Source organism: Gossypium hirsutum, chromosome A05 (assembly GCF_007990345.1).
Source record: "Gossypium hirsutum isolate 1008001.06 chromosome A05, Gossypium_hirsutum_v2.1, whole genome shotgun sequence".
In the NCBI taxonomy this organism is placed as follows: Eukaryota; Viridiplantae; Streptophyta; class Magnoliopsida; order Malvales; family Malvaceae; genus Gossypium; species Gossypium hirsutum.
The window spans coordinates 53,681,828-53,690,710 of record NC_053428.1 but is presented as its reverse complement, the minus strand read 5'-3'; the positions used below and the strand labels follow the sequence as shown (position 1 = coordinate 53,690,710).

General features: G+C 32.5%; 1 protein-coding gene across 2 annotated transcripts; it reads left to right on the top strand.

Annotated features, from left to right (window-relative positions):
- Window positions 1-1,251: 1,251 nt before the first annotated feature.
- LOC107957171 (homeobox protein knotted-1-like 6) lies at window positions 1,252-8,474 on the top strand. Of its 2 annotated transcripts, none has more exons than XM_041112455.1 (5): window positions 1,252-1,844; window positions 2,331-2,450; window positions 2,543-2,678; window positions 7,724-7,956; window positions 8,138-8,474. In XM_041112455.1, the coding sequence occupies exons 1-5, from the start codon at window positions 1,551-1,553 to the stop codon at window positions 8,288-8,290; spliced, it is 936 nt and encodes a 311-aa protein (XP_040968389.1). In that variant the 5' UTR covers window positions 1,252-1,550; the 3' UTR covers window positions 8,291-8,474. The 2 variants fall into 2 exon arrangements, with proteins under 2 accessions (XP_040968389.1, XP_016748108.2); XM_016892619.2 differs by having other exon boundaries at window positions 1,253-1,844; window positions 7,718-7,956.
- The last annotated feature ends 409 nt before the right edge of the window (window positions 8,475-8,883 follow it).

Here is an 8,883-nt window from a genome sequence, read left to right as displayed (position 1 = left end):
ATTCAATTGCTTGAAAAAAAAATCTCATTTCATTAATTCAATCTAGTTGGAAGTCAAACAACTTAAAAAATTATTTATTTTTAGCTTTGATTTGCTTCAGCACTTGTTGGTAGCTCAAGTTAATAAAAAATGAATTATTTATAAAATATATCAAATTCTTAGTCATTTGAAGTATATGGAAAGTAATGTATTTGATGATTGTCTTGTTTAATAATAAATGGAATTTTTTAAAAAAAATTCTTTTTTTCCTAATTTACACACACTGTGCTTAAAATTATATTTTAATGTAAAAATATGATAAATTTAGGTAATGTGTAAATATTGATGGCTAATTTTTTAAAAATTAAGACTAAATTAACACAATGTGTAAATGTAGATGGCTAAATTTATTATTATGCCTATTTTAAAAATTATCACATCATCTTTTTGTTATTCATATAATAACGGGTAACTAAAAAAAACTGAAAAGTTGGATTATTGTTTTCCAACTTTTTATAGTTGAGTCAACAACAAAAAGTATTGATAGTTCGGTGACTACTAATGTAGCTTACCTTACTTTAAATTGAGTTTATCTTAATTCTATTTTTTTTATATTTTTCATATTTGTTTTATTGTCAATGTTTAAATTATAATTTATTGACATAAAATGTATTAATTTTATAATTTATAAACTAAAAAAAAGTGTTCAGTGAAATTTTGGATGGGTGATTCGGGAATAACTTTATCTTTTTTATATTCTTTTTGGTATTCTTCATGTCTGTCCATATTCAAGATTGCCCCTCCCAACAATGTTATTTACAAGGTTCGAACGGTGAATATACCAAAGAGGAGATGATCAAATTAGTCCCTCTACTATTAAATGGATCAATTTGGTCATTATACTATTAAAAGAATCAAATAAGGCCAAATTAGAATAAAATTAGCATTTACTATTTAACAAAATATCATTTACTATTTAATAGAGTTAATATTTTTAAAGTTTTTATTGTTTTGTAAATGAAATATTTTATTTAGAATTGAACTAAAATTGAAACAAATAATTATTAAAAAAAATTTATATTCTATTACAATTTAAATTTATTTAATTCTTTTTAAGAATATGAAACTAAATTAATCGAATCCCTAAATTACAGGGACTTCCCACGCACTTTAACCTAAAAATTTAACTATTAAATATATATCTTTAATATTTTAAATAGAATATTAAAAATTTGCGTCTAACATAAATTCGACCCGATCCAGATATAGATACTTCTCCCTCAGAGCATTTGTCATTGCTTTTATTTTCCTCCTAAAAACGATCTTCCCAACACCACTATCAGTTCTTTTCTGCCACTCCAATTCCATCATATTCAATCTCTCAGTTTTATTTTACTTTTTTTTTTAAGTTTAAATAAAAATAAAGAATAACTAATACTTGATAAATCATTCTGACCCAAAACTCTAGAACTTCATACTGTAACCATTATCTTCAACCTTTTTTTTTTCAAAAAAAAAAATCTCAAGCTTTTCTCATTTTAGTAGTTATTTGCTGAGAGACGTTAGCTTTTATGGATGAAATATACGGGTTCTACTCCATGGGAGATCAGTACGTTGACAACGCCTTGATGTTACCGGAGAACATGATCTTTCCTTCTGATTACCAACCTCGGCTTTGTTCTTCCGATCGGGTTCCGGCGTTTGGATCCGACGAGTTAATCTCTGTCGCCTCCGCCATCTCCGAAGCAGCTTATGTCACCCCTCAAATTCAAGGAGAAGTGGACGTTTCAAACGTGATCAAAGCAAAAATCGCTTCTCACCCTTATTATCCTCGTTTGCTTGAAGCTTATATTGATTGCCAGAAGGTGAAACCAACTAGAATTACGAAAAGTGTGTTACTATTATCATTTATTATTTTTTGCTATTTCTGGTGCAAACAATACACTTAAAGCTGCAGGTTTTTTAAAAGTATTTCAATCGTCTTTTCCTTTTTTTTTTCCCCCACTTCAGCTTCATTAAATATGATGTTGTATAACATTACTGTTAATGTGTGCAGGAACTTCAAGGGTAATATTTAGTACAGTGGCTTTGTTAGTTGTATTTTAATTTTCCGCCATTAATGAGGGTTTACGAAAGATTTTAGTCTCGAAATAGTTCGCACTTCCTACTGTTTTCTTCTTCAATTTCACGTCAAGATTCAACCCTTTTTCTTACTCTTGAAGAAACTTTCTTACTCGATCAAATCCCGTAGTTTTATCTGGAATATATCATCAAATAGGGCATATGCAATTTGTTGGGACTTTGCTTGAGTACTGTTCTAAGCTCTTTGTACCTTTCTCTTTCTATTTTAGGTCGGAGCTACTCCGGAGATTGCGAGGATATTAGACGAAATTCTGATGGAGACCGATGTTAACAAGCGGGATATCCTGCCAACCTGCTTGGGAGCCGATCCTGAGCTCGATGAGTTCATGGTTTCTCTTTGCTCGCTTTGAAGCTTACTTTGGTTTTCGATTTTCATACCATATATATATATGTATGATGGTCTGGGGTTTAATTTGTTTAGGAAACTTACTGCGATATGTTGGTGAAATACAAGTCTGATATTTCAAGGCCTTTTGATGAAGCGACCACTTTTCTAAACAAGATCGAGATGCAGCTTCGAAATCTCTGCACGGGTGCCTCCATTACAGGCCCTTCTGGTCAGTATCCTTGCCCTCACAAGTCAGAGTGTTTCTTTTGGATTAATTTAATATTTGGGTTCTTGGTTTTTGTGCTTTTCTCAAATCTTCTTCTATTTCTTTTTCCATGCTTTCATTATCTGCTCCAGTTAAGGTAAAAAATTTACCCCCAAACGAGCTGAATAAGCTCTATTTTATTCTTTAAACCTCGCATGAGTCCCAGCAACTGGCAAGCAAAACTTGGGATTTGTAGGTTCTTGGTGCATGATAATATGGATTATGGAACCCTCAAGATGGCGGTAACCATTCTTTTCCTGGTCATCATCATTTCAGACCTCCTCTATCATTTTCTGCTAAAGAACCCATTAATGGAGGGCAATAATAGTACTCGAAAAATAGATCTTTCTAGTAATTCAATAATGATGGTATCACTAGCAGACAACGCAAGAAACCCTAAAGATAATATAGACCCTTTGTCCTTGTTTAGTCACCATTCCCGTCTTAAGTTCTCCATAGTTAGGGTGGAATTGAGATTGGTCAACTTTCTCCAATTCCATCACTGTCAATGACATCAGGGGCTTGCATTTGCCGATTATCATCTTTGTTTGTTAGTTCATTTCTTTTACATTTTTGTGTTAGTTTCATTATTATTATTTCTCATTTGCTGTTTGTCAGAGAAAAATGAAAGCCTGAAAGTAAACATCTTTTTTGGGTTTTTTGAGACTCTGAATTGACGTTTCAGAGCTCAGTGATTGCCATGCGAAATAGTTGCGTGTTTGATTCTCACCAGTGCCTTCAACTATTTCTTTTTTGCAATGCCTTAATTGATGCAAAAACCTAAGTCTAGGGCTAGTTGTTTGAGTTGATTGAACGTTCGGATTATGTACTTCAAGACCCCTCTTAACATGTTTAAAGCTTTAAAAATGAGGAACGTGCGTCTGGAGACATCCGTACTCACATTTGAGGCTGAGTACTATAGATATAGCATGCTCATTAAACCTTATTTTTTGGACACTAATGAGCTTATTTTCATCTGGCTGATAATTGTTTCATATTCCTTAGAAACTGCATGTATGGTTTGGTTTAGAAGTAAAGACTGCTAGATTGAATTTTTTTTTAATATACAATTCTTACTACTACTCATACCTCTCAAATCTTTAAATTAGACGATAAAACTCATTTTACTGCAATTGAAATCATGTTCTCCTAGTTGTAGCAACGGTAATGGCTCAGCTCAATTGGCCCTACTAGGGTGACTATCAAATGCACACCCTTTTGAAGTTTGATGCGGTCTACTTAAACAAGAAGTCCATTATAATAATAAAAAGGGAACAAAAAAGGCCATGAGGTCCTATTAAAAAATGTGGAAATAATGGTACTATTAAAAAGAGGCTAGAGGTCCATTACCAAACGAATTCATACTTTTTTTAAGGCCAAGCTTAAATAATTTGTGACTACAACTATTTTATTTACACATTAAAAAGATAAGAAAGGCCTCGATTTATACTTCATGCTTATTGTTTTGTAGTTATTACATCTTAAACGTGATTGCATGAATCGACCATATTAAATTCGGCTGAGATTTTAAAAAATCTGAGTTCATGGCTTCTCTCCTTATGTCACTTTTCTGGTCGCTTCATTGTGTAGTGTGGAAATAATGTGCACCATTGTTACATGAACTGAAAACAGGGCGTTGGATCTAAATAAGCTATGTTTTTACTCTTTTTTCTTATTAATTTTGTTGATCCCAATTTCGTGCTATCTAGTTTATCCGGTTTTTGAAAGCGAGTGCTTGATATAGGTATATGTCTTGCACAGGTAAGCTCAATTTTTTAAAGTTTTTATCATGTATTTTGAGGATTATATTTCATACTCATGTTTGATTGTGTCAGACAGATATTTTAGGGAAAATAAAGAATCTGGATAACATAGAAGGCCACTAGGGATAGTTTATTAAGCATACAAAAGAGGTTTTGGTCTAGCAGTACCGTAGTAGTAATCTAAAATTATATGCGTCTGTTTGTTACATATTTTTTGAAGTTATGAAGATCTGTACATGCCTTAATTAGAATTGTATGGTATTGGATTGGCCGATATGTTAGTGTGTTTGAACAAATCTCAAGGTTCAACATGAGTATTTATATTTAAGTATGTGCTGAATATGGGTACTTTAGGGAGAATGACTGATTCGGATAACATATGTTTCCTTCTCTACAAAAGAGGCTTATGCAATTGGCACGCCCATAGCAGCCTTAAGAGTTCGGACTTGAGAAAGTAATGACTGCATTCTGGTTTGTCGATAGTTTTCAACTATGGTGTTCTATACAATTTACTCATCTATGGGTAACTGGAAAAGAAAGAAGCTAGTTTCGCCGCACATGCAACCATTGTAGTCTTTTATAGAGACCCGCTTGGATTTTGTTAAAACCAACTTGCAGGCTCCTTAAGAGTTGTAAGACCTTATGTTTAACCATTTGTTTTCTGCATGTGGTATTAATTATCATCAAATCGTGTTTCCCTTATTGGATTATCTTCCGACTTCCGCAGGTGAACGGTGTTCGGTTTTATTTGAATCAACAGAATAATCACCTGAACCAACCATATTAAGATAGTTCACCATTTCCTCGCGGAATTTCCTGTAGTATATCTAGAGAAGCGCCTGTGTTGTACGCTTTTTGTTGGACGTTTGTTCTTCCTATGGATGTTTTAGTTCTAAACATAATTCTGATGGTGAGGCTCAAAATTTTTATGTGAAGCATAATCTAGGTTTTTCCTTCGCACATCATTCACACGATGCTGTCATAGTTTCGGTCCTTTTGGTTTAGTTTGGAGTACTAGTGTGAAGTATATTTAAACATGAGCTAAGGTTTTTTTTTTTTTTTTGAGTAACATGGAACATTTTTAGAAAATAACATGTCCTATATCTGTTCTATAATGCGGTTCATAATTCATACTGCACATAGCTGATGATTAAAAAGAAAAAAGCTATCACTATCATTTGATTTAGTCTTGAATATTTATCACAGTTTTTGGGGGCCATAAAATATTGACCACGGTTGAATATTTTTATAGATAGGGATTAGAAATGTAGTAATACTGGTATTGAATGCTAGAATCGGGGAGGCCTTTGGATCCCAGTGTAATAAAAAATAATAAAATCAGGTGGTTAGGAAGTTATCACATGGACACCCGCAGATTTCGCTGTGGATCCATCGGAATCAGACAAAATCATTCAATTCTTCAACACTCTTTCTCTCTGGTCTTTCTTCTCTGGTACCCATGCTGCACCTTCCATTGGGTGCGTTTCGATGTCTCGGCCTTTTTTAATGTACACCACACGTGTATGTATCTTGCTCAGACCAGGCCTCCTACGCCGGCCCCATCTATGTCGCTTCGGCTCATGCCCAAAACAATTCCCGTGTTTTCTTTTTCTAATAATCCCCAAGATATTTGAATTGATTCATTTATCTATTTTTCGAAAGATTTTCTATTATTTTGAACTTCTTTTTTGTTAATTAAATATGAACTAATTCATAATAAAGTATTTTATATTATAAATTGATAAAAGATGGTATTTGATTTGATTAAGTAACATTCGGCCGGAATTGGATCAATTTTTTTCTTCTCCAGCGCACTTCAATCAGCCACCGATGGGGCCATTTCTAGGACGACATAAAGGGCGTAGGCTTTTTCCTTCTTTTTTTTTTTTTCTTTTTTAGGGGGTGGTGGGGTTGTGTAGTCTCATTCTCTCTCTGGGTGATGGTGATGGTGATGCCTGTACTGTCATTTCGACTCGGACAGTCGGACTCAGTGTGACTGGCAGTAGACATGACCAGACACTGAGTTCTTTTTTATTTGCCCAAATGATCATGTCTTTGCCTTTCGGTTTTGATGTTGACGTTATCTTATGTTGGAAAATGGTCCGTTGCTGACTGAGATCTCACGCTTTTAACTGTCTAGTTAATGAGGATAGTAGTTGTAGATAGTGTAAACTTAGATATTCCACTAGAATATTTAAATAAAATACTATATATTAAACATCAAAAAAATATTTTTATTTTATAAAAATAAATTTTATTATTTGAGAAAGTTTTTTTTATATATATTTTTACATTGAAAAATAAAAGAAAAATACACAAATCATTAGCTTTGAATTCAAGTTTCTATTGTTTTCAATAATTGTATTATACTATTGAATCAAAGTTTCATTTGTTATATATATTGATTTTGTATAAACATATTTATTACATAATCATTTTAAGTTTGCTATAATTTAAAATGATTATATTTATAGCAGATTTTGAGTGGAGTGCTTGATGTTAATATTTCATAACTTTATTATTTGAATTCAATTTTTTTTTATAATAATAACTTTAGATATTTGACTTTGCAATCTAAGTCTAAAATTTAGATTCAAATTCAGTAAAAATCTTTCTGGGTTGTTTAAATTTTGATATTTAGATAATTTTTTTTGGCCAAAAGATACTTAGATAATTTAGATGTTATTGAATTCATATGGTTATACTTAATTTTAATGTGAATAATAAAAATAAGTCAAGTCGTAAAAGTAATTATGTAAATTTTAGAATTTGAACATCAGATTAATGCTAGAAATGAATGTATGAGAGATGTACCATAGCAAAGTTTTTTGTTTCTTTTCAAAATGGATCACGAGCTGTGCTGCAATGCTGAAACTGGCTGTTTTGGGTGTTTGGTTTTCTTCTTTCCTTTTGTCCTCGGAATGGGTAACCAAGAACTAAATAGTGCTTCTGGAATGTTGCTCATACGTTTAACCCTTTCACACAATCATTTCTTGAGTTTTTGGACAATGTATGCTTGGATTTTGTTGGACTAGATATTTATTTTTCTTGAAGCATCCTTATTGAATGCGCATTGGGACGCAAGTATATGGTACTTTAAGGAGATTCTTGATTCATGGGAAAATATAAAAGAAATTGAACATATCCGAGTCCGAGCATTATATTTTAGGAATGTGACTGATGACTGAAATTGTGTTCCTCCTATGTGTGTGTGTTTTCATTCTTGGTGTTCCTGGGAAGATGAAGGTGGTGAATCATCGGAGGGAGATGTTAGTGTTGGGGAGGATGACGTGGAAGAACTGCAGCCAAGAAGCAAAGACATAGGTCTCAAAGATCTTCTGCTTCATAGATTTGGCAATCATATTACCACCTTGAAGCTGGAGTTCTCAAAGAAGAAGAAGAAAGGAAAACTTCCGAAAGAAGCAAGGCAAATATTGTTAGAGTGGTGGAATGTTCACAGCAAATGGCCGTATCCGACGGTAACTTCTTACTTCTTCCAGCTTGATTTTGTGTTTGAACTGTCCCGGTTCATCCCCACGATTTTGTGGGAAAATAAGTTAAAGGGCAATTGTTTACATTACGAAGTCGTATTCAATCCTTAGTTAGCACGTATGAATGGTTCTATGCTCAATACTGCTGTTACTTTGTTGGTGGTTGAAGGAAGGTGATAAGATGGCATTGGCTGGAACGACGGGACTGGACCCAAAGCAAATCAACAACTGGTTTATAAACCAAAGAAAGCGCCATTGGAAACCATCTGAAACCTTCCAAATGGACGATCTGTCTGGACGATTCTTTATAGATCAGGAGTGATGACCATATTATACACTCTCAATATGTATATCAACAGTACCTAGTTCTTGTTTTAAATTAGCTTTGTTTCGTATATTTTGACTTTCTGGGATTTAATTATGCTTATATGACGGGGACGGCAATGGAGCGGGATGTTTGAAAACATCCATTTACATAAATGTTTTTAGATTGGCTTAATGTAACATTTGGTACTTGGCATTTCTTTTCCTTTTTTTTTTTTAATTTGGTACCTTTAAACTTTTTCTTTTTGCCTAATTCGGTACCTGAACTTGGTATTTTTTTTCTAATTTAGTACTTAAACTCTTTTGGGGCTTAATTTGGTATTTGAATTTGGCATTTTTTTAATATGGTACCTAAGCTTATTTTAGGTTCAATTTGGTAACTACAAATTACACAAAACACTAACAGTGTTAATTTTTTATTTTTTATTTTTGTTATGCTACTAAATATTATTAATATTAAAAAAATTCATGTTAAAAAAATAGGTATACAATTATGTTTAATGAATTAATATTAAATAAGAAAAAAATAATTTTAAAAATTCAAATTAAAAAAATTTATTTTTATTAATAAAACAATTAATTAAATAAATA